The following is a 27,387-nucleotide window of genomic DNA, read 5'->3' on the forward strand; positions in this document are numbered from 1 at the left end:
AATTAAAGATAAGCTTATCAAGGAAACAGAAAAAGGGTATCAAAATTATATGAGACTTAATAAGCAATGAGCTGCAAAGAGGAGTTCATGCAAATTTGATTAAGGAGATGATTAGAGGATACCACAAATGGCAGAAGATATGAGATTGTTTTGCTACTGGAAAAATACAGGTTGATAGATGAAAGTGTATAATCTAAAACTAGTTAAACTTAGTGAAATTTACTGACAATAGATATCTTTAAATAAATAATTGATAATGATAATAATGTATACATATGTATGGCTATGATAAGTAATAACTGGATATAAATATTTAATGGTACCTATGAAAGGAAAATTAGAATTTTTTTGGTTATATATAAATGTTAATAAAAAAGAACTAAGTAAAATTTAGTTAAGTTTTGATTATTAGGGAGAAAAATGTTATGATAAAAGATATAGTCAAATAAAGGAGAGATAATGATAACAACGTATATACTGTATATGTATGGGTACAACATAAGGAAATTGGATGTAAATTGTAAACAGTGATTTGGAAAGGAGGATTAGAAATGTTTGTTACTAAATATTATGGATGTTTAGCCAGAATAGGCCATAAGGATTTAGTGTTATTGGAGGATATTAGAAATAGCAAATGTAATGCCAGTATGTGGTTATGTTTTAAATTTTGGTATATTTTATGATGAAGGACGTTTAAATAATTATAGTCAAACTAAAATGGAGGTATGATGATGGTAATATGTATAAATATATGAGTTAAAATACTTGAGTTAATATGAATTATGGTTGATGATTGTGGAAGAGATGCATGAAAATCTTTTGTAACCAACTGATATACTTTCTACAGTATATAAAGAAGGAGGGTTATTTGTGTTGTGTTTGCTTTGAAAATTAAAAATATTTTTTTTAAAAAAAAACCTTCAGTGTGGGAGTCTTTCCTATATATGTGATAGATCAGTATGGCACTTCAGATTCAAAAAATATTTTGGAGCACATGAGACACTTATTTTGCAATGCCTTAAAATAACTGTGCCCTTTGCAGCTGTTGTGATATTACACAACATCATCTACTTTTGAATCTGATGTGCTACACTGCTCTATCATTCATACATACATACACACACACACACACATATATACACACATGCATGCGTGCACACATATGAAAGACACCCACACACTTTTCATACATTCTTTCTTTCAGACATCTCCATTCCGTCTTTCACATGCCATACACATTATCCACAGGTAAACATAGATAATGACATAGTAAAACTAGTAACACTTGGTAACACATATTGGATTCCAATACTATCAAAATATAAGACTGATGTACGTATTCAACACAGCTTGAGCCCAACATGATGCTTATGGCCCTCAGTAACTCATTTCATTGTGCTTCCATCCTCTTGCAGCCATTTCAATTACTGTCATGCCATGCCCGAACATATCTTCAAGAAAGACCAGACAATTGGGCAACTAGTCTGACGTCAAAAGTGGGAGTCAGTGTCCCATGGTATTTATATAGCAAGGAAGGAAAGAGTGTTAATTCATTTTTTTTTAAAAAAATCCTACCACGTACTTTGACATGCAGAGACAAAGACAGAAATGTCACTATTATCATTATGTGAGTAGAAGAGGGGGACAACTGGATTCTAATTAAAGGAGTTTAAGGGTTTTTAGAGAAGAGAAGAAACAATTTAGCATTCATTATGACAATGATGATCAAGCTGTAATAAGGTGATGCATATGTTCTTGGTGTGGTTATAAGATTTCCAAAATCACAAGTCCTAAAATTTCCCTTTTCTCCTTATGCAGATCAGACTTTCTGTGATGATAGGAAAACTATAGGAGGCTGGAATGAAGAAAACACCAGTAAATCACTAATATTACCCTTCAGATCTGTAATGAGCCCTGTTCTGATTTCTTTTACTATACAATAGAAGTATCTTCAAGAATACTCTGAAGAGATCTTAATGCCAAAACATCCATATTTTATTCTATTTATTCCATTAATGTGTCCTTCCCTTTATTTACAAATAATTAAATTACTAATGTAACTGAATTTTGATAGGAAAAAGTAAACAGCATTAAACAATTCCTGCTGTTTAAGATGAACATGTCTATCACCTCCTAGTCTCCATTCCATGTGACAATATTAAATCAAGTTAGTGGTTGTTCCACATATACTTGCAATTGAAATGTAAGCAGCTACCATTTCTAATTTAGCATGGCTGCAATTTGAAACTAGTTTTACATTTGGCCAGCACACTGAACTATCAGCCACTAATCATAGTTAGTTAACTATTACTGTTTAGCTGACCATGACATGAAAATTATCCCAATTTGTCATGACATAAATATGTTTTTATTAGAAGTGAAAATGTCTCAGTAGAAAGTCACAAGGCATTAACTACCTTATGCCATAAGCTTCCAATCTTTCACATTTCATGTTTTTCAGATGCTAGAGTGAGTTTCTAGACTTTATGTAGTAGCCCAAAATCATACCCATGATTGATCTCCCTTTAATCTCCCTTGTGATCTATAAGTTAGCACTACAAATCAGAGGTGTCCACAGGATTGAAAGTTTTCTTCAAAATGATAAGGAGCGCTGTGCCATAAGCTCTGCCACTTTCATGCATGCAACATCATGATGTATATACAAAAGGTATGAAGATCCTGTCACACTATCATGATGGTACCTTTTTCAATCATACCTAACCCTCTGTGGACCTCTCTGTATGAAAACCAGAAGAGCCACAGGCACTGATACAAGTACAGAACAGCAACCTTATTTTTTATTGACTTTTAATACCATGGTAAATTTTGTCCTGCAGTATTTCAAAGTTTTCTGCCACCGTGAGAGGTTTTGCTACTATATTCCCAGGATGCTGAGAATTCATTTTGAGTTTCTCTCGGAAAAATTTTGAAGCTTACTTTACTGTTGGCAGGAGGCTAACACTGATGGTTTTTTGTTACATGTTTTCCTATCAGTCTGAAGCTTCCCTAGATGCTCAAACTTCCTAAAGTAAGAAAGTCCTTAAGAAGGTGATTCCTTGTGATGCTTCCCTTGAGATTTAATGGAAATATAAGAAGCCAGACTGCTGGAAAAAAACAGATCATCCACAAGCACATCTTGTACGGCTAAATTGGAACTAGAAAAAAAATCCATCCAAATTTCATAAAATACTGGTCTTCTTTGCAAACAAAATAAACACATGTTTTCATCAAATTGAAATTAAAAATGATCACATATATAGTTTTTCTTCAAGATACTGTCTATATAGGGATATATAGTACTACTATGCTGTAAAGTGGCTCCAGTTCGCTCATTTAAATATTGGCAGGAATCTGTTCCAGGTGTCTTCAAGATGGAAACATATTCTTAGTTTTCTGCCATAATTATGAAACTAGTACTTCAAATGTGGACTCTTGGAATGCTTCAACTACAGAGTTGACTTTCCTCCTTATAATATAATGTTGTAAATGGACAAAGGAATTATCAAGTTTGTAGAGTTAGTGATCAGCATATAGTTGATGACAAATTTACTCGTCTCTTAACATTTAGGTTTTCCTAACATTTACAAAAACCCTAGAAATTGTTGCAGAAAACAACTTGATACTTCTTCCAGTCAATTTCCTGCTAATATTATGATTGTTGTGGACAACCTATCAAATGATGTACGTGATATCACTTACTACAAGATATGGTACAATTGCAGAAGTGAAGACTTCAGTTTAACATTGCAAAATCAGCTTTAGTGAGCTTGAGACAGACTGATTATTGTACAGAAATTACAGATCTATGGATCAGCAACCTTTCAAATACTATATGCTATCACAATCTCATGTGATGGTCTAGGTGCTCTCTGCCTAAATCTGTGGAGACTATAAATCTTATGAGCAGTACTGACTTCTTAACATTTTAGCCTTTTTAACAATTTTAAATTATTTCAATTTCATTCTGGGTCTATATGTCTATATGCATAACAATCATGCGGTGCTTATAGTTGCCTTACCCAACATGATACAGTATATAACTGTAGTAGAGGACCAAAACTTGGTATTTTCATTGATTATTTTTTTAATTCTGCTTTTCATGAAAATTTACTGACATATGCACATTACCTTATTGGAGCTGTAGTGTTTTCCAATTTCCACCATGATTTTGGTGGATTTAGATATCGACACCATAATTCCCAATCAAATCCTTGGGCGGATAGTGGGTATTCTTCTAGTTCAAAGTTGTCATATTTGATATTATCAAATGATGGAGATATAACTCGCCTTCTGTTTTCTTTTATCCTGGTGAGTACTGGCTCAGCCCTTAAGAAAAGGAAGATGATCAGTTTGTTTCAACAGTGATAGGTAGCAGATGATTCTTACCCTTGATCCATGCACCCTCCTCAACACACACACACATACACACGTGTGTGTGTGTGAGAGAGAGAAATGAGTAATTATTTACTAAATATATACTTCTATCCTTTTAAAGTCCTACATCAAAATAGAAACAAAGGTGGAGGAAAGGGAAGCTGTTAATTAAGATGTCTAAATAACAGATGGGAAGGACACAAATAATTAAAGTAACTGATAGATGCTAATGGACTCAACATTGCAACAGTAATCAGTGTTGGCCTTTCAAGTTCTAAACAGCAGAAACTTAATTACAAGCTGTTTCAAAGTTCCCATCGTAATGGAACACTAGATATGTAGCAAATGTCTCCCTTGGCGTTATTTTAATACAAAATGCAATATAATTGGAGCTATTAATGAGAAAGATAGACAATAGGTACTGCATTTGGAAAGACTGAAGGCTTTGTTGTCTTCAAATAGTGCTTGATTTGGAAACCATGAGATATTTTGTTTACTAAAATCCTGCTTCTGGACTATTTCTAAAACTATAGCCTGAATGGAGAACTATGCAGGAAATATTTACTGAGGTAGCTAAAAGGAACGTCTAGAATATTCATAGATGGAACCTTATGACTTAAGAATCGTATTTATCTGGACCACCTATATTGAAAAATAAAACATATTTTGCAAACTATCCCACCTCCATGGGAAAAGGGTATTCTGGATGAACTCAGATTAAGGGTCTGTTTTAATTAATTAGAGAAGGTCCAAAAAGAGCTTCAGCCTGGGTGGGGAAGGGGGACATGTGATGCTGCTAGGTACAATAATGTCAGCATGCAAATGACAACTATTATGTAATCTGCATTTGCCATGCTACAACTGGCACAAATGACATAACTGGAGGATTTGCATAATTATGTCCTTATACTTGTAACATCCACATAGCTTCTGTCAAAAGCCTTTGAGAATTATTCAAGCATATTTCCCAGCTTGGCGCCATTTCAGATATATTATTCAGAGGCTTCTGTTTTTTGTTGATGGTTATTTCTAAAGATATGCAGCCTGGCACCACTGAGAGTTAAACTATGAAATATGTAAAGGAACACAGGAGAATATGTAAAGAAAAACAACTTTATCACCACCTGAGAATGGAGGAATAAAGTCAGAAGTTGTGTACCTATTATACTCATGTACTGACACCTGGAACCAGGAAGGCACAACGGGAGCAAATATAAAAGCAGACTAGAATAAACAACTTGACTTTTGTGATACAGCTGTCTTCCTTGTAAGCAGGCTACAGTCCAGCCAGTCCAACCTAGTTAATGGGGGAAGTATGTTGGGATATGTGTGAGTTAATATTTGCTTTGTTTTGCTTTTTAGGTAAAGGTAAGGGTTCCCCTTACACATATGTGCTAGTTGTTCTGGACTCTAGGGGCGGTGCTCATCTCCGTTTCAAAGTCGAAGAGCCAGCGCTGTCTGAAGATATCTCGTGGTCATGTGGCCTACATGACTAAATGCCAAAGGCACACAGAACACTGTTACCTTCCCACCAAATGTGGTTCCTGTTTTTTCTACTTGCATTTTTATATGCTTTCGAGCTGCTAGGTTGGCAAAAACTGGGACAAGTAATGGAAGCTCACTCTGTTATGCGGTGCTAGGGAATTGAACCACCAAACTGCTGATCTTTCTGATTGACAAGCATCTTAGCCACTGAGCCACCATGTCCCTCTGCTTTTTACAAACTGTGAATTAATAAAATGTTATTGTTGCTGAGTTGCCTGAGTTACTCACAGCATAAGATCTAGTTACCTCTGTCTGGAGGAAGCAACTGGCCCTATCCCTGGAAAACAGCTACAGTAGAAAGTGAGGGTTTCCTTCTTGGAGCTGAATTCCCTTGCAACTACAAATTATGTATGGACTGTAAATTGCCCTCAGTTCCTTTTCTAATAGCCCTGTTTGATGGCCACAGATATTAGAAAATTGCACTCTCAGGAATCTTTGCCAGTTTTGTTTAATGCACTCTTAATCTACTACATTGTGTTTTTATCCATCTGATCCTAGGAGAGATCAAGGTATTTCTGGTTAAAAAGATGTGAAAAGAGGAACTTTCTATAACATATTAGAATGCCACTAGTATTGTTAATATGTAATGATGTACTAATAATACAAGCAGTGGCATGGATGTCAAAGACTCGAGAATCATTTAGAAATCTTTCAATAAAAAAGTTTTTGTTTGAAATTTTGCTGAAGAAATTATTATTTTTAATGGATGCTTTAATTTATGTTGTTCTATGTATAAGAGCTTTGAAGCATAAACTCCCAAATATCGCCCCTGAGGTGATATTGACCCAATCTCTGCTAATCTTACCAAAATCCCTTAAAACATGGTTATGTGAAAAGGTCTGGGGATCAAAGGGAATGGTGATCCTCTCAGATGGTTTCATTGTTTGTCATCTAATCCTGTCTCTTAGCTGAGGAATGTGGTAGCATAAAAAATGTAATTTAAAAAATGGTGTCTCATATTGGTGGGAGGAAAATTTCTCTTAAAGGGGCAATCATAACCCATTATTATATTTACAGCCCAGGAAGACTACCTCCCAGTTTTAAAATCTATAGTCAAGTGCTAAATAATCATAAAAATATGCTTGGGAAAAAGAGTGCAAGATAATTTTTTGAAAGTACCGGTAAACTCTGCAGATTCTGACCATTTGCTATATTTGTAAATGTCTGGCTAGCCACTAGATGGCAGCCAGGAGATACAGAACTCTTTTTGCTATTAGGTGTCTGGATTTTTGAAGGCAGGTATGATAGCCTTAAGTTTACATGACCAGTCATACCAACTATCAAGTCTTCTCATTTAGGAATTATGGAATATGCTGCCATGATCACCTCCATAAAATTATCTATTATTGTTTAATAAAACTATAATATGCACTCACCTAGGGTTTTTAATTTAAATTGCTCTTTACAGAAGGTTAAGAAAGGATTGAAACAGCAACACTGCATGACAGAAAAACAGGCCGTATTGCACAATGCAATGAACATATTGAATTAACTCATCTCTTCTTTCTTAGCTTTTGTATATGGGGAGAATGCTGATGAATGCATTAAGAATTAGGAGACTAAACCATATTGTATTCATATAATAGGACAGTGCAGTTTCTTTGCATACTTCCACTGTATACATGGAGCTCCTCAACTGCCACCAAAGACTCCTCTTATCTATATATCAACATATAGCAGTGCCAGTCATTGAATGTTCATGCAAATATCCTACCTTTAAAATATTCCAAAAGCACGGGCCCAGCATATTCAGGGTTTTACTTTGCAGCTCTATTAAATTCCAAAAGATACTTTGACTATATTGTCTTTAATCTGATAACCTAACAATGCTTACAAAGATCTGTCTGATGCTCAATTAAATTATATGGAACCCAAGGAAGTTCTCGCTATACAGATGAAGAAGCATACATAGTTTCCCATGCAAGATGAAGAAAGTTTCCTCTGAATAAGGCAGTTCAAATTGTGCAGAGAAGCAATTCAGAAAGTTTATGAACCCTCAGGTTAAAATACCTCTGGCCATTGTCTTTTCAACTCAACTGAAGTTCAATTTAATACCTGTAGAACAAATGATCTTTTATAGTTCTCTCAGGCATTGGTTGGAAGTGAAAATGGAGAACATTAATAGAATAGCTCACACATAGTAATTCCCTGAGTCACTAGTGTACATTTGTCTGAATTTTATCAGTCAAATAAGCCTTAGAACAGATGCTTCAGCATTCTAAATGTTCCAAAACATTTTTCATCACTGTATTCAGACTGGTTCTATTTTATAGAAGTACTTAAAAGCAAAAGTGAGAATGCTTCAAGTGTTTTGGATTGCAATTCTTATAATGCCCCTTGGGGTGAAAATTCTTCTAATGCTATTTACCATGTTCTTGATGGGAATTCCAATCCGAAATATTGCAGGGAAAGTCTGAAGCATTGCAATTACCATCTAGCTAGGCAATGTTACAATTAATTTTTTAAAAGTCTGAACTTTTACAATAGCACTAGATTTCATCTATTGTAACTAGCTGCTCTGCTATTAGTGGAGATATACACATGTGACAGGGCTGCACTCTAAACATCTAGATATTTGCTTCTTAAACTAAGTTAATATTGGAAATTATACTCACATTCTTCACTTGCTTACGTTTTCTGATTTTTCTGTGGGTTTCTTACTTCAGCATATTTGTAGCTCTGATAATTGTGGCCTTGGATATAACTGTCCTTTAGATCTGTCTGTCTGTCTGTCTGTCTGTCTGTGTTTATATGTGTAATCTTACTTCTGGCTACACGAAACCATGCAATTGGTAAAAATATAGAAAGTTAAATGATGTCAAAATTACATAATAATGTAATTTTGATTAAATCAAATGTAAATAAAACTATTCCATAAAGGCTGAAGCTTTTGTTGTTATTCTTCATTAATAAGTTTTCAACACTTCAACATTAGTGAGTCTTCAAATTTAGTTTTTACTTACATTAATACTGCACTGAAACTAATGGCCAATTGACAGTGGATCTTTAACACTGCATAACTGGCAATGAAAAGGATTTTGTCCACTAATATTTAAGCCACTATACCCAGTCTCATTACCGCATACACAATTAGAAGATCTTTCTCATGTTGCATCCTGCAGCACTCTTTCATTACAAGTCTACAAAAAAATGACACAGATCTAGAAACATCAAGACGTACCAGCCCACGTTGAATTCTACATGTGCATCAAAGAGTGCAACTACTGGAGCAGTAGCTGCCCTCCAGCCACTAACACGAGATCGAATCAGCCCCTCTTGCTTGCTGTGGCGGACCATCTTAATGAACCCCGGTTTCCGTGTGTTCAATTCATCAACATATTCTTTTAGCTTCTCTTTCAGCTCTTCTGCATAAAGACAAAGAGGGTTAGCAACATCTGTCATGCTCCCAATATCTATAAAAGCTTATCTACAGAGGAAGACTAACAGTGTCAAAAGGGGAGGCACCTGGAGCAATTAAAGCCCTACCTTTGTTTACATGTGTGAGATGTAAAATTATACATATTAAAATTAATCACCTTGCTGCACACAACAATTCAATAGCTATTAACCTTCCTATAGACTATCCGGTGTCTGTATTTCGAACTGGTTTTATGAACATAAAGTGTCAAAAAGAATAAGATCCTGAAAGCTGCTCTATTTTCAATAAAATCCATTTTATTTAACATATTAAATAAATGTGCTCACTTAGTAGTGATTGTTGAAAGTTACGACAGATCTCCGCCGGACTACTTATGACCTGGATTTGAAGTTTGAAGGTCACATGATCATATTTTAGGTGCTTGAAAGCAACCTACATTTACAGTTCTTTGCAGTGTCCAGCGGTCACATGACTATGATTATGACCTTTGTTTACTGGAAATTTGTGTTTATTTCCAATTTTCATTAAAAAAAAAGGCCATTATGGACAATGGATTTGCTTAACAACTGCCACATTTGCTTAACTGGTAATTCACTTAACAACTGCCTCAAAAAAAGGTATTAAAATTGGCCTGGCTGTGTACTGGACCACTTTAAGACTGGATTAAGTCATAAATCGAGGACTATCTGTATTTTGCAGCTATGGAAAAAGAGGTATATTTATAATAGCACCTATAATTATTATTTGAAAGCCCTTTCCTTCCTTTCCTTTCCTTTCCTTTCCTTTCCACATTTCATTTCATTTCATTTCCCCTCACTTCACTTTTTTACTTTCTATTAGAATTTTAAATCTTTTCTTAAAACTTCTTTCTTAAAATTAAGTACATACTTTTTAAAAACCATGTATAAAATATGGGTTTGAGATATGAAAATTATGAAAAAAAACTGTTGGCATTAAGGAGCTGGCAACAGAAGAGTCATGGGTTGTAACCCTGTTGTGACAGTCTTATTCGCTCCTTAATTCTAATGCATATTTTCCAAAGCCATGCAACTTGCATGTGATCCTTTCAGTACAAAGGCAAGATATTCTCTGCCGGAAATATATAAAGTTATTAGTTTTGTTAACCTGGGCCTTAAATGCTATTGATGCATGAGAAACAGAATATTCATTGAATCTTATACAGTAAAAATATTGGAAGCAAGGAGAAAAATCTGATAAATTATTGACCACTTGATTGAAACAGCAACAACAAAGTAATATTATTTTTAGCTCAGGGAAAAGTATATAATGTCTCTCATCTTTCAAGTGAATAATTCTTTTTATTTTTGTACTCAATTCCATAATATCAAATCAAAGGTTCCTGCATAGCAAATACATATTTTTTAAATAATAGAGTACCTCTAACAATTTAATGTGCAACATATCATTGGTTTTCCCCATGTCTAATTAAGCCACTACTGCCAGTTCTCATGTCTTCAACTATATTTTTAAACAGAGATCAACAGTTGTTGCCTCTTTTACAAAGGCCTCAATCTACAAAAGTCTATTTAGTGACTGTTCAAAGCAGAGGTGAAATTCAGCAGTTTCTCACAGGTTCTGGAGAACCAGTAGTGGAAATTTTAAGTACTTTGGAGAACCGGCAAACACCACCTCTGGCTGGCCCCAGAGTGGGGAGGGAATGGCGATTTTGCAGTATCCTTCCTCTGCCACGACCACCAAGCCACGACCACAGAACCGGTAGTAAAAAGTTGATTTTCACCATTGGTCCAAAGTTACAACGGCACTGAAAAAAGTGATTTATGACTGATTTCACACTTATGACCACTGCAGTACCCCCATGGTCATGTGTAAAAACTCAGATGTTTGTTTGGCAATTAACTATGACTATTGCAATGTTCCAGGGTCTATGATCACCTTTTGCAATCTTCTGACAAGTAAAGTTAATGAGGAAGTCAGATCAATTAACAACTGTGTTACTAACTTAACAACTGCAGTGATTCACTTAACAAATGTGGCAAGAAAGGTTGTAAAATGGGGCAAAACTCACTTAACAAATGTCTTGCTTAGCAACAAAAATCATGGTCGTAAGTGGAGGACTACGTGTATAGCAATGTAATGATCAGTTTTCAGACTACTAATAATTAAGGTGATGATTAGTTTTGTTGTTAGTGAAAACACTTACCTGTTCTCTTATCAACACAAAAGAAAAGAGAGAGAGAGAGAGAGAGAGAGAGGGAGGGAGGGAGGGGAGAGAGAGAGAGAGAGAGAAGAGAGAGAGAGAGAGAGAGAGAGAGAGAGAGAGAGAGAGAGAGAGAGAGAGAGAGAGAGAGAGAGAATAGGACTCTGCCACAGTGATATGCGGTGAGGTTTATGCCTGGTGAGGCTCAGCTGGGCATCCTTTTGCGAAGCCTTGGCGGTGGGGGGGGAATTTGCGGCCTTAGTGGTGGGGGGGGAAATTTGCATCGCGGGAGCCGCCAAGCGCCCGGGTCTGCAGCAAAGGCGCTTGGCGGCTCCCACGATGCAAAGTGCCCCGCCGCCCACCCGCCGACCCGGCCTGCGGCCGCTGCTTCTCCAACCTCTGCCGCTTGAAGTCTCAGATCGCCTCTGGGGGAAAGCTGAGTGAGAAGCGGAGCAAAGCTTCTCACTCAGCCTTCCGCCAGAGGCGATCCGAGACTTCCAGTGGCGGAACTTGGAGAAGCAGTGGCCGCAGGCCCGGTCAGCGGGTGGGCAGCGGAGCACTTTGCATCACGGGAGCCGCCAAGCGCCCGGGTCGGCAGCAAAGGCGCTTGGCGGCTCCCACGATGCAAAGTGCCCCGCTGCCCACCCGCTGACCCGGCCTGCGGCCGCTGCTTCTCCAAGCTCCGCCGCTTGAAGTCTCGGATCGCCTCTGGGGGAAAGCTGAGTGAGAAGCGGAGCAAAGCTTCTCCGTGGCCTCCCGGCGCTGCGCAGAGCCTGGCTCTTGTAAGGAAACCCCCGGCTAAGCATTTTGTGGCTGGCTGAAATGCGCGGACATTTCCAGCCACCCACAGGGGGACTAGGAGGGAAGGAGTCGCTCCTCGGGAGTCTATCTAGCCAGCAGCCCCAGGAGACACTCCCTGCCCCCCAGAGAAGAATTGGGGCCACCAAAGCTCCCACACCCACCCGCCTTTGGGATGCAAGAGACAGCAAGGCTTGCAGCGAAGGGAATCTGGACCCTGGGAAGGTTGGGGAGGGGTGAAGAGCGAGCCTCCTCCTTCTCCCCCACTCCTCTCTTCTCTGAAGCGTGCCCTCCGAAATAACCCGCCCAACGTAAGCGTGCTCAAGAAGACATGATTGGCTGCTTCCAGATCAGGAAGCGGGAGAATTAGTGCCTCTTTTCCATCTGAACTTCTTTGCCTTTTAACTCTTTCTTAACTTTTAGAAGGCGAAAAATTCCTTATGGAAAAGAGGCCCCGAGTTCTGTCACCTCCTGCTTTGGTTAACACTAAGCAGACACCAAGCCACTGTGACCTGGAATCTGGTAGCAACTATCTTGGCTTTAATTATTTAAAAAAATATTTAAATTTCTTTTCTTTTCCTGAGGAGAGTGGTGAGGCTCCGCCTCCCTTGCCTCTAGTGACTGCACGTCCCTGCTCTGCCGTAATATTTGTTGGGATATATTGACAATAGATTGGGAAGAATTTCAGTTGTATTACTGTAACCTAAACCCATTTTGTAATAAAATATTGCTAAAGAGACTGTGAGAATCATGCTGGGAAAAGAAATTACTTTGGCTTGAGGCAGAGGCCAAGAACCTTACAGCTAGATTATACAGAATAAATTAATGAAGGTAATATACTTTGTAAGCTTTGTAAAAAAAATGCTGTCAAAATTTTAGCATCTGCATTTAGGAAAGCAATCAGGCAATAGCTTGTATAGTCTACAGAATTTTTTTCCTGGCTTTAATATGATAGTTGTATCTGGAAGAGCAGGTTGCTTAGGAAAAAAAATATAGGCATCTTTGCTGCCTTCCTCCCCTCCCCTCTGATTCTTTGCCCCAGTGTCAGCACAACAACAGAGTTGGCAATAAATCTGCAACCTTGAAATAGGTGTGGGAAGAGATGGGATGGGAGCAGAGGAGGGAGGCACTTGGAAGATCTACAGCTACCAGCAGAGAAAAGCAGCCAACTAAAACAAGATTTTTTTTTCTTCAAAGGGAATGCGGGGTCCAGAAGAAAAAGATATAGCAAAGCAATTTTGCTTGGAGTTTGTCAGAGAGGGTCAGATCCTGCGTCCCCTCCATCCTACTCCCAGGCACCCTACACTCTGCATTTGAGTCTATGTTGACTTAATGACCCACAAAATTCCTTAACGACTGCAACTGGGAATGCCAGAATTGCAATTGTTGATCAGAAGAGTCGACTGGGCAATCACATGATATGTCCCTGAGACTGACTGAGATTCTGGGCTCAAATATGGTTGCAAATTGAAAACTACCTATAACAGCAATACGAAAATATTGCAGTAGTATTTCAATAGTAATATAAAAGAGTATAGCAATTGTTATAGTAATAGTACTTATCATAGTAATATAAAAAGAATAGCAATAGAATAGAATATAGGATAGTGCAGGAGATGAGCAGATACAGCTGGAGAGAGTAGAATTAAGCATGATATCAGTTTAGAATCATTAGGTTCTCACAAATGGTCCAAGTCCAACCCCTCTAAATTCTGCTGACCCATATCTGAAACCAATTTAGCAGTGAACTTTAGATGAATAGATTCTTCTGCACAGACTTGAGCAATACATCTTTTAAACTGTCAGTAAATATATGGTCCTGATCAATGGTGGGATTCAATTTTTTTTACTATAGGTTCTGTGGGCGTGGCTTGATGGCATGGCAGGGGAAGGATACTGCAAAATCCCCATTCCCTCCATACTCCAGGGGAAGGATACTGCAAAATCCCCATTCCCTCCCCACTCCAGGGGAAGGATACTGTAAAATCTCCATTCCCTCCCCACTCCAGGGGAAGGATACTGTAAAATCTCCATTCCCTCCATACTCTAGGGGAAGGATACTGTAAAATTTCCATTCCCTCCCCACTCCAGGGGAAGGATACTATAAAATCTCCATTCCCTCCATACTCCAGGGGAAGGATACTGCAAAATCCCCATTCCCTCCCAATCAGCTGGGACTTGGGAGGCAGAAATAGATGGGGGCAGGGCCAGTCAGAGGTGATATTTACCAATTCTCTGAACTACTAAAAATTTCCGCTACTGGTTCTCCAGAACTAGTCAGAACCTGCTGAATACCACCCCTGGTCCTGAACCTTTGTGCCTGACAGATAGAGACAATAGACAACACTCACATATAGATTTGTAAAGTTTACATTTCACTTTTATATCTTTTTTTCCAAAATAAAACTCCTCCCCCCTCCTTATAGGAGGATAAAGAAAAATCACCTGTCCAAGGTCCAGAGCTTATGTGGTTCTTTTGACTCTGAGTCAAGGTACAGTTTAAAAAACAACCCATGACATTGTATAAATTTCATAAAAAGAGGTAGATACAATTTCAGTCAAAAAAGTTTGATTATGTACCTTCACTTTATAGGAGCAAAACTCCCAAACAAACCCATGTTAAAAAAAAATCTAATACCATTCTTCAAGAAAATTGTTTGAACTACATGCTTTCCATGTTTCATGAATTTAATATTATATATATTAATTCTTGTGGTAATAACTGAGTCACCATATTAGCAGTTTCCTCTTGTGAGATCGAAAGATTAATCTTATGCAAAAAGTCACCAGAGTCCATCTAATCATTTTATTAAATCTGAACCCTGTATATACCCCGAAAATTGTTGAAATAGAGGAATGATATTTTATTGCTACTATTTCAGCCTTGAAGCCAGTGTTTTGTAAAGTTTTTGCCCTCATTTACAATAATTCTGTTTTAATAATTCATTCTTATTAATGATTTAATAAGTATTCTGTATCTAAAGCACACAAAGAAATGATCCAGTTTCAATTTACCAGATACAAATAAAGTTCCTAAGAAGCATTTCTCACATAGGACTTAGAAGCTCCTTAACCTATTTCTTTCAAAGTATTGCACTGAAATTTTGTCCTTGTTCATAAAGTATATGCAATAGTAAGACCCACAATATAAGCCTTGAAAAGATTAGTGACCTGAAAGAATCAGTGTTTTGCTGACTGTCTACTAATGTCAAAAAAATACTTCCAAATCTTCTTTTCATTGGTTAACAACGTGCAAATCTTTTCATTGTTACATATTTAGTTACTGTCTTAATCATTAAAAAACAATGACTAGCATAAGGGGGGTATGGTCTGATATAAATATACAGTTGTGATACTACATATACTCTTATTTTCAGTAGAAAATTTTCAGATGCTGTTACATGTCCACTAAAGTAAATCCCAAATCCCAAATGTTTCACTATGAAATTTGCTTGAAATAGAGCTAATACCTATTGAAGGATCCAATTTTTTTTAAATATATGATATTGATTTTTTTTAAAATACAAAAGTTGTAACATAAAGAAACAGAAATAGAAATTGGAAAACAGCTCAGAAAAGAATAAAAGTAAAAGTGCAGAGAAAGAAAAAGAAGAAAAAAGTAAAAAGAATGACTTCTGATTTTCTTTAGTGCATGTAGAGATATAAGAATGAATCTAATTCTTGCTCTAAGGTTAATATCTGTCTACATTATTTTGATAATCCCATATAATACTAATAGTCAAATTTCAAAAACAGCTTTTCATTTCTTTCAGTTTCTTGCAAAAAAACAATGTAGTTTTTAAGTAGAAACAAAATTCGTTAAATCTTTTCTGCTATCAAGGAAGTCGATTTTGCCATCTCTGCCAATTCCACCATCCATTCTTCCATTGTGGATATTTTTTAAGTTCTTCTAACTCTGAACATATAAAAAGTCCTGCTGCCATTATCATATATAAAACGAAAATTCCATGATGTTTTTATTTTTGGTCCACTAAGCCCCAAAGAATTATCTCTGATTTCAATTGTATATTTACTTTTAAAATATTCTGCATTAAGTTTGTCCTAAATTTCCATTTTTAATAAAGGTTTATACATCTTAGCAATAATCTGATCATTGTTTTACATCAAATTCACTTTCAACTTTTTCACATTCACATTTTTCTTATCCAACTTAAATCTTTGCATTAACTGAGCATAGGAAAACCAGTGGCATGTAAAATATTTAAATTCTTTTTTTTTTCATTTTTAAGTTGAATTCTCTTTGAGGAAGAAAAAAATCAACTAATCAGCATAGGTTAACAATTTTTATTTAACTGTTATTTCTATTCTAAGAAAAGTTTCTTGGGGTATGATTACAAAAATGATATTTAAAATGCACATTCACTTTGACTTTATCATATCAGAAATAACCATGCCATCCAAATCTTAGGTCATATCCTTCCAATGTCTCCTATTGCTTAAAATCACCCACTCTTTCATCCAAACTAGACAATATACTGAAAATAATAATAATAATTTCATGTTTGGTAACCCTAACTACCCTCTTTCTTTAATATCCTATTGGAGTTTATATTTAATTCTTGATTTCTTGCTTTTTGCCATTTGTCTGAAAGAAAAATAACATTCTAGGTAAAACATTCATCTTGATTGCAAAAATTCTTCCCAACAATAACAATTGTAATTTTTTCTCATCCCATTATATCTTTTTTAAGATACCTTAACAAAATTATTCTGAATCAACATTTAATCTTTTTCTCAATTTTTAAATGAGATTTGTTCATCAGAATACCTTGATCTTTGCAGTCATATTTTAACCAACCTTTATTTTCTGTATACTAATCTTAAAACCTGCTAGCACACCAAAGTATTTCGGGTTTTTTCTGCAAAAAAAATGCAATTCATTTTAGAGGATCCTGTAAGATTAAAACCAAATTGTCAACACAAGATTGTCAATTTGAAAGTTTCATTTTTTTAAAAAACTCCATTATTTTCTCATCTTCTATGTTTGGTGGCTATTCTGTACGGCTGAAGAGTTTTGGAAAATGATTTACAAAGAATGAAACCAATTCTAAAAGTTGAACTTTCTTTCCATTTTTTTTTAAAACCATACTACATTCCCACAAAGCACAATGAATTTACCAGGTACAAGGATATTTCATACTTCTTACTGGAAATAATGTACAATTCCTTCTATAGAAGAATGCAAATAAGTTGTATAAATATGCCTCAATGTCTGAAATAAGTTCATATTTGAAAAACAAATATTTAATTAATTTAATTCATAATGAAAGACATTTTGGACTATAATTTCATACATGGATTTATACCACACCCAAAATTGGGTTTCTCTTCTGATAAAGTTAAGTCAAGACAGAGCCTTTGCTGAGAAAATGCAAACTACTGTAACTTCTTATTTTGTTTCATATTTTATGTTGCATTGATTATTGTTAATATTTGTATAAAAATTTGTCTTTAATAATAAACCTGCACATTTTAAAATAACACAAGATTTTTAGCCATGTAAAATGAACCTAATATTAAAAAAATCCCATTTAACATATTCAGTTGTATTTAGTTGAACAATGTTTGTCAGGAGTGTGCTTTGTCTCCTTTTTCTTTTAATTGTACCTTTCTTTCTTAAAATAATGTATCAAAATACTCAGTAGCCAGGCAAAAGAAACACATATTATATTCAATAAATAGAGACGAATTTAACTTTAAAAATTTTCTCAGACATTTCACTTCTCATCCAAGAGAATTGTCCCAGCCATTTCGTTCTGTCAGAACTGAAGAAGCTTCTTCAATGAGAAGTGAAATATCTTCAAGCAAAACAAAGAAATTCCAGTTGCCTTTAAAAAAAATTGGAAACAACCATGACTGAATGACTGGGAATCTCCAGAGATAACTTTAAAATTTCAGTGCTTCACAATAAAATTCTTATGTATTTTAAAACTCCAAATAAAATCCTAAAATTAAGAAAGTAAAATGAAATAATATGAATTAGAATTTTAAAAAACCCTGCAAGTGCCTAAATTTTGAACAGACATATCAAGCTGCAGTATGAAAACACCTGGGTAAAGATGTTATTCTACATTCCAATCTACAATCAGAATGATGAAGTTACTGAATTTAAATAAAGAGACTACTATTTGTTTCCTTTTTCTGAATGATATGCATGGGATTCTGAGCTACAACCTGATAAGATCACTTTTTTCATTTCACAATCTAGGACAATATATCTCAACCTAGTAAGTCTTCCCCACGCCAACCAGGGAATTCTGGAAGTTAAGGTCTACACATCTTAAGGTTGCTGAGGTTGAGAAACATTGATCTAAGGTTAAGCAAATAATTGCTGCACGAAAGGGAAAAACATTTCTCATCTGCTAGAAGATTAACCCTGCGGAATTGTTTTTGCTGATTTTTGAGAAAGCTAAAACTAACATTTATTGGTTGCAATTCTTGGATTACCCATTTTAGGATCAGTGAAATTCACCTTCTACACAAAAATGATATGAAATCCAATTCTGTCAAACACAGTTATTACACACTCAATTGTACATTGGTCTACGATTGTAATTAAACTGCAAGCTTCAATGGAATTTTCTGATTGTGGAGAGAAAAAAATCCTATGGTTTCAGTTCTATATTACCTGAATTTTAAGAAATGACCATCACTTCAATGTTCCTGAAAAGAAGAAGCACCAATATTTGTATTTTATCAGTAGTCAAAATTCAAACAAACACTTAAAATTATGACAATGTTCTCATTTACTTGGAAGACAGCTTTTCCTATTAAAGCAAGTAATAGGCTTTGGAGCAATCATGACAGAAAACAATCCCTGAGTTGTTGTAAAGAGTCTCTGATGATACCTACAAGGACTTATAATACAATAGAATATTTCACCCTTTACTACTTAAACCTTCACTTTAGGCTTAATTGAATGAAGGGATTCAGGAACCCACAAAACATTTCTTTTGTCATTGAGAATTAGGGTTCAAGCTGTCTCTATGCTGCATCAGGTTCTATGCTGTGAAATTTTTTTTATCTAAAGCATTATCTTTCCAAATTCCTGATGTGTGTGTGTGTGTGTGTGTGTGTGTGTGTGTGTGTGTTGCATTTGTGCTGATAAATAAATAAATAGAGACTAGTACAGATCTATTTCAAGCTATTTAGCTCTCATCAGCTAGCCATATCCTTACTGGGAATCGAACCTAGGCTGTATTACATATCAGGCAGTTATATTAGCCACTAAGCCACAGGCTCTGTTCCTTTATCAACTAGGCCAGGGAAATAGGTATGTATTGTGTCACAACCCCTGGTATGCCCAAATATGGGAGGAAGCATACTGCTTCCTTTCTCTGTCTATATATATATACACACATACATACATACATACACACACATATACATACACACACACACAATATATGAATCTCAAGAGTTTGCTATCATGCTGTTTAATAATTAATCCTTTAAGATACAAAACAGATTTTATCCTCTGATGTTCTACCACAGGGAATGCATTGCATCTGGGAAACTCGGTCAAGTCATGTAATTTGATTGATAGTGTAGGACAGTGTTTGTGAACATTTTTGGCACTGAGTGCTGAAACAGGAGCATGTGCTCATGCTGGAAACTGGAAGAGCAGCCGCCCGGTGTGCATGCATGTGCTGGGAAGATGGGCTTTCAACTTCAGGTGCATGCATGCTCTCTGGTCCCCTGGGCTTCTAGTTTCTGATGCACATGTGTGCATGAAGACCAGCTGTCCAGTGTACATGTGTGTGCTAGAAACTGGAAGCATGCCAGGAGGCTGCTCTTCTGGTTCTTGGCGTGCATATGCGCACTGGGCAGCTGGTGTTCGCACACACATGCACACCAAAAACCGGAAGCCTATGTGGCTGGTGCTCATTTGCATGCCAGAAACTGGAAAATCATTATCCCAGCATGCGCATGTGCACCAGGTGGCTGTTCTTCCAGTTTCTGGTGCTCCCACGCATGTGAAGACAGATGGCCAGAACCCGGAAGGGCAACTTCTAGCAAACGTGCCAGAGGTTCGCCATCACGGGTATAAGAGGAATTTCTTCTGAAGACATTATGGATGCAGGCTATCTAATCCAAGTTGGAGGCATGATCAACAAAAGAATATGATCCAACCTGGTCAAAACCGGAATGAGATTTGGAATTTAAACTGGGTAAGTAATTCTTCCTATTGTCTTATGCAGGAGAAATACTGTACATTTTAAAAATATTTTGAGCGAAGTGGGTTGAAACTCTGTGAAAAACATTTATGAAAATGAAATGGAAATAAAGCTTCTGAAATGTTAAAAGTGGTAGAGTTTAGAATTATTTTGATTTGAAATTTTGCTTTTAAAAGTACAGTTCTGGACTTAGGAAAGTATCTTGCTGCGGGTGTCAATATGATGGAATTAATACCACTATTATGCTTATGGTGCCAAGTATCTTGATAGATTTCAAAGAAAGATTTCCCACAACGTTTAATCCTCCTGAAGATAATCCAGTTCTGCCAAGGAATGGTTGTCTGATTGCAGAGATCAATTTAAGAGCAAGATTACTTATTAAACTCGCAATGGGTGAAAATTAATTAAAGAGAGAAGCAACTTAGAATTAAGGAGAAATTTCCTGAGAGTTAGAACAATTAATCAGTGGAACAACTTACCTACAGAAGTTGTAAATGCTCCAATATGGGACATTTTTAAGAAGAGATTGCATAACAATTTGTCTGAAATGGTATAGGCGCAGGGTTTCCTGCCTAAGCAGAGGGTTGGACTAGAAGACTTCTAAGTTCCTTCCAATTCTATTATTCTATTCTATTCTCATTCTCTGTAGTATATTATATGACTAGCTTTTGTTCCTATTTCTTTAGCCACATTGGTAATTTATTTTTATCTTTCTTTATCCTTCTAAGTAGTCCCAAAATTGGAATGAAGCTTGGATGGTCCAATTTATCTCAGGGAAATGAAAATCTAATTCAACCTAATTCAATATATTCATGGATGTGAATTATCATCATGATAAACTGCTAGGTGAGAATTCTGGGAAGTAGTTTAACACACCCTGAAGGCATTTGTTTATGAAGGTTTCTTCAAAATCTTGTTAAATGTACTTGAACAAAAGCTAATCTAGAAATGAAATGGAAGTAAATAGCTTTAAGGCCAGATTGTCTACTTCAAAAGGTTTAAGGGTTATAATGAAAAGACTTAATTTAGAAAATCTCTGTGGCAATATTGAACCAATTTTTGTAAAGGCATACTGTAAATTATCTATTTTTTGCAGAAACTGTTTTTTAACAATAGTTATTAATGCATCAGAATATAAGGTGATTTTCATTATGGAAGGTACTGAAAAAAAGTACAGTAATAGCCTTTATAGTACAAATGAAGTTCTTTTTCCATGGTTTGCATCTGAATGTAATTCATTTATATATTGCAAAGCAAATAATTAAGTATCCAAGGATTGGATGCACAGATCAGCTAGAAACTGAAAAATAATTGGCAGTAAGTAATCAGAAACCCCAATCATCTACTGTAAGTTTGAGTTTTTGTTTTTTCAGTCATGGTTAAGGGAGAATATTTACTTGCTAGAATTCAAGGACACACAGAGAAACATTTCCTGCTGCCTAGATTCAGTTTCAAAATGCAATTTATTTTATGTCTTGATGTATTAATCTACTAGTTAGCACTAGTCTGGGAATTGAGATTTCCCGCTGATAACATTCATGATAGATGAGGCCACAATTGGTCATTTTAAAGCTGAATGCATCCTCTTGACTTACTGTAGAGATATCTCATGCTGACTACCATATAAGATGCCTCAGGCTCAATATTGACAATAGCCTTAGGACTGTGTGGCTCTGCATAATTTTCTAGTATTATTTAACTTAATTACAAATATTGTGCTTGATTTTGTGTAGTTAAATTTGTCCTTATTTTTTTTCCCTCAGGGAAACTAGAATTTTTTCCCTCTTAGGGGAATTAGAACTTTTAATATATTGTTGAGTGAAAAGTAATGCCTCCAACTCTATCACTTTATTATAAATATGGATATTTTAATAAATGAAGCAGAAAATAATCCTTGAAAATCAGATCTTTTGTTACCTGCATTTATTTCTCCACATAATTACCATCATTCGCTACACACTTTTGCTCATGATAGACAAGATTCTTAAACCCATCACAAAAGTACTCCATACTTAGTTTCTTCAACCAAGCCCTGGTATTCATTTCCACTTTGTTTGAGTCAAACAGATTCCCAAAAATGGCCGTTTTTGGGAGGTTTTTAAATTTTTCCTCTTCAAAACCTTGCTGCGTCTTATACTCCGGTGCGTCTTATACTCTGAAAAATACGGTACTTTAATTTTTGGCAAAAATAAAAGTCTGATGGTGCTAAGTCTGGACTATATGGTGTATATATAGTCTGTTTATTGGAATGAAGTTTGGATGGTCCAATTTCATATGGTATATCAAATAAGAGTGTGAAATCCAACTTCAAAATTTCCTGTTTGGTAGTTCATGAGATGTGAAAGCTAACATTATAATGTTGCCACAAAATTTCTTTTTCCTTCTGGACTAATTTGAATCATTTCAAAGTTATGAGTGCTAGAACATAGTACTCTGAATGGTACTGGATTCAACAATATTCATGTAAATAACAGTTTGTATTCCAATTACACATAAATTTTTATGTTGGAGTCTGGATTTTGTTTTGTTTTTCAGAGGATACTTTGTGACGATATTCAATGGATTGATTTTTGGGTTAGGGTTCGTATTTTGTTGATGATGGTATAAAACAATTCGTCACTTAATTTCTCTAGGGTTTGAACCAAATGTTGAATATTCCACTAATAATAATAAAAAGTTTATACTCTTTTTTAAAGGTAATAAAATTTTAATACAATACAATAGCAGAATTGGAAAGGATGTTGGAGGTCTTCTAGTCCAACCCCTTGCCTAGGCAGGAAACCCTATATCATTTTCACAGAGATGAAGGGAAGGAAGGAGTAATTCCAGGTCTTTAAAAGCTTGGAAACCTGAAACCTGAGAGCAAAAATAAACAAGCAAACAATCCAGAAAGAAGTCCATCTCAGAGCATGGTAAACAGTAAATGGAACTCCAGATAAAATAAGGTCAAGCTTATATTTTACTTTGATATTTAAGGCCTTTATACACAAATACCATAGCACTGTGATTTATCAATAATTGATAATTGTGTGGAAGTTACAGAACAATCCAAATTACATGGTTTCATACTCAGAACCAGGGCAAAACTAAAAATCAGGGATGTCAGCCAGGAGACTATTACAATAATTTAGTTGAGAAACAACTAAGAAATGGACCAATAGAACTGCAGTTTCCTCCTTCAGAACCTCTCACTCCCAAAACCTGCTTTATTTACTCCAAGGAATCCTTTTCAAGTTGCTGGTTTCAAAATCTGTTGGGACATGCTCATGACATCCATACACAGAAACTGTGTATAAGCAAAATTATGAGTATTTCACAGTCAAATATTGAACATATTCTTTAATCAAATTTGATTACTATGTTTTAAGACGTTAGTGTATATGTGTGCATGCGTGTGTGTGTTTGTGTGTATGTATGTGTCCATGATTACACATAAACACACATACACACACACAAATGTTGAATTTAATGTTCAAAGTACAAGGTAATGCTGCTATGTAGGAAAAAAAGTTTTGGAAAAATTTGTAAGGTTGTACCGACATGTTCTGCAAAACGGTAATTCTCAGTTATCCTCAAAATGATGAAATCTAAGGGTAGGCTTTGACTTGTCTCCCAAGTGCAGATTGTTAACGCTTGTAAGATGATTTTAAACATGAGAAACTTTGTAAAATTGCTTTGGGGATGTCATTCAAAGAAGATGTAAAATTCTTCAGGGCACAAGTGAGCCTTTCTTCACTGTGAACATAATGTTGTGCATAAACATTGTACCTTTGGAAATGTTCATTTTATGGAAAACTATGCTAGCACACCATGGCTTTTTCAAAAAATGCTCTTGAGACTCTTAAATTCCTTTTCTGTTTATTTAAGCATGATTAAAATGAGAGCATATTAATTAACATTCTTTCCTGTTTCTTAGCCTAGACATGCAGAAAGAGACAGAGAGAAATGAAATAATGCATAATTTTCTGGAACTATTTCAGCCCATGCTAATTTGTCCAAACTTAAATCCATGTTGGAAAGTATTAAACTCAGAATTATGCCTTTAAGATACAGTATCTTATTATAATGGATGGGAAAATCCACCCATCCGTTCAGTTTTTCTCCTTCTGTCTCTCCATATTAGCATCATTACAGACTTTGAGTGATATCTCCCTAGTGTCTTGAACATTTACCAAAAGCATCTATGGGTGGTGTGGGAAAGGGGTGTTGATTCTCCATCACCACTGCAAATATTATGCATTTCCAAAATTTTCCAAGAATGGTTATTTAATTGCATATGTTGTTTGTGTTTGTGGGGAGAAGAAAAAAAGAGAGGATTGCATGTAATCAATTGAAAACATATCTAGTCTTTCTAAAATACTTTAAGGCTTTCACCGCAATGACTCTTCTTCATATTACATACACACTCACAATTCTGAGTAGTTACTTCCAAAAGTATGTGGTTTTAAACACTGGCTGAAAAATCTCATGTTAACTGATCTCATGTTAACTGAATAAGATGAAAGACAATTATCTTCTAAGCTTGGGAGATACTCTTCTTTTGAAATAGAGGGTATGGATTTAATTTTGAGAATTTCCTCTGACATTCTGGAACTGTTTTAGTTGCTGTCTTATTAGCCTGATAGCAATAGCACTTACCCTTACTGTGTTTCTCAGAAAATAAGACCGAGTCTTATTTACCTTAGACTTGAAAATAAGCACTTGGGCTTATTTTTGAGGTGGTCTTAATTTTTTTGAAGGGCAGCAGGGCAGTTTTGGTGAGCCGGGTGCGCAATGGAAGCACCGTCGACTCCATTCCGAAACTTCAGCATTTGGAATGGAGGCTTTTTGGCGAACAGGAGGAAAATGGAGAGGGGGATTTTCCTGCTTGCCATCCTTCCCTCAATCTATGCAGAGCTTGAGAAATGGATGACAGGCAGGAAGATCCCCCTCCCCATTTTCCTCCTGTTTGCCAAAAAACCTCCCGCAAGCCTCCCAAAAAGAGAGGAAAAGCAAAGCATCTGGCTGCAGAGCTGCCAGCTTCAGGGAAGTGGCCCAACAAGTGGAAGCGCTGCGCCCCGAAAAAGAAGGGCAAAAGTGCTATTTGCACTTGCTCCTAGGGTCAGTGGGCTCCAGCTCCCCCCCCATACCCATGCCATCACTCATGCTGGACATGGCCACTCCCCCGGGATTATTTTTAGGGTAGGAGTAATATTAGGCCCATCCCCCCAAAAAATTAGGGTTGGGCTTATTATTGGGGTGGGTCGTGTTTTCAGAGAAACACGGTATATATCACTCCACAGTGCTTTATAGCCCTCTCTAAGTGGTTTACAGAGTCAGCATATTGTCTCTAAACATCTGGGTCTTCATTTGACTGACCTCAGAAGGATGGAAAGCTGATTCAACCTTGAACCAGTGAGACTTGAACTGCCACATTGCAGGCAGCTGGCAGTCAGCAGAAGTAGCCTATAGTACTGCATTCTAACCATTGCACCACCTTGGCTATCACTGAACTGATCACTTAATTTTAACAATCAGAAAGTGAGACTACAGTAATAAACAGATTGAGAATGCATATACAAACATATTTTAACTGTAATAGCTACAGTAAATTTAGATCAGAGATTGGAATGGTTACCAGGAAAATAGATAGTTTTGATGCTTAGCTTCTGGTATTTCTGGAAGCATTGGTCAAGACATCTAAGAAAAAAGATATTAGATCTATATGGATAAGTGTTAAAAACATTTGAGATTCCTCTTTAAATTGATATTATTATAAACAGAATAAAGTATTGTGTTTTCTTTTCATGGCAAAATTGAGACTCCTGTTCTTATTGCATTCTTTGTATCTCAACAAATCTAGAGTATTAAAAGATCTTCTGAAACAAATCTGGAAGTTGTACACAAAGGGACTGCAAAGCTGAGGAAAAAAAAGAGAGAGAGAGAGCTCCATTTATGTGAATGCAAATCTCTTGCAGCCTTAGCTTGTTCTTCTAATTCCTTTGACAGCCATCCTTAACCTGAAATGAAACTTTTCAGCCTCTGATTTGATTATGTACTTTTGACAACCTAAGCATTGTTTTATTATGTGCCAGATTCATTCCACATGTCTTAGCAAAGAAAGGATAAGGGAATGCAGTGACTGACAATGAGCTATTTACTGCCTCTTCCCATACTGAGAAGTTTCTAACCTAAGACAAATGGAAAAGAGGGGTGGGTTATTCTCCATATCTCAGTCAGATCCTATTAGGGTACTTCTGCTTAGCTTGTTCCTGCAGCTCTGATGTCCAATCTTGAGCAGTTCTTCTGTGCAATCATTACAGTTGACCATTCCTTGTACTTACTAATAAAAATCAATCAAGCCATGCCTGAAGTACTGCACAAGACTTTTAAGAACAGCAGATAGCTAATAAAAATGTGCATGCTCTGAATGGTAATAAATAAGACTTGAAGAGTTTACTGGGCTTGATGGCAAAGCTGCAGACCTTCAGCCATTTCCAATTTAATAATAATTATTAGAATTGAGAAGACAGCATGTACACAAGGATTTGTGGATGATGCCATATAATTCATTGGCAACTAGACATGGTAAGTGTGCCATAAAACAAAAACTAAGTAGGAGATGTCAGCAAGCTAAACTCTCTGACCACTCCTAAGTTCTCTCTTATGATTATGCTTCTAATATTCTCTGGAATGCAAAGCTGAAAATATTGGAGCACAGGATGAACAGGCACGAGTTTCCTATATGGACAAATCATTGGGAACATTTCTGATCCCATCCAGAAAATATGTAAATCTCTGTTGCTTCTGATTACAAACAACTGATTAGGACAGAGCAAAGTTAGCTGGATGCTATATAAACAGGCAAAGTGAAATCCTTTTTCACATGTAAGAGATTATTTTTGCCTTTCATCACGAATGTGCAACATTTCTAT

At 36.1% G+C, this 27,387-nt stretch overlaps 1 protein-coding gene across 2 annotated transcripts in view; it reads right to left on the bottom strand.

The window, feature by feature from the left end:
* Nucleotides 1-27,387, bottom strand: part of GALNT18 (polypeptide N-acetylgalactosaminyltransferase 18) — a 351,075-nt gene that overhangs the window by 72,472 nt on the left and 251,216 nt on the right. For both annotated transcript variants that reach the window (XM_032227368.1, XM_032227361.1), the window contains exons 4-5: nucleotides 9,101-9,284; nucleotides 4,129-4,326 (exon numbers count right to left, since the gene is read on the bottom strand). In XM_032227368.1, the coding sequence (XP_032083259.1) occupies nucleotides 4,129-4,326; nucleotides 9,101-9,284 (382 nt within the window). The remainder of the gene's footprint in view (nucleotides 1-4,128; nucleotides 4,327-9,100; nucleotides 9,285-27,387) is intronic.

This window comes from Thamnophis elegans, chromosome 1, assembly GCF_009769535.1.
Source record: "Thamnophis elegans isolate rThaEle1 chromosome 1, rThaEle1.pri, whole genome shotgun sequence".
NCBI classification, from domain to species: Eukaryota; Metazoa; Chordata; class Lepidosauria; order Squamata; family Colubridae; genus Thamnophis; species Thamnophis elegans.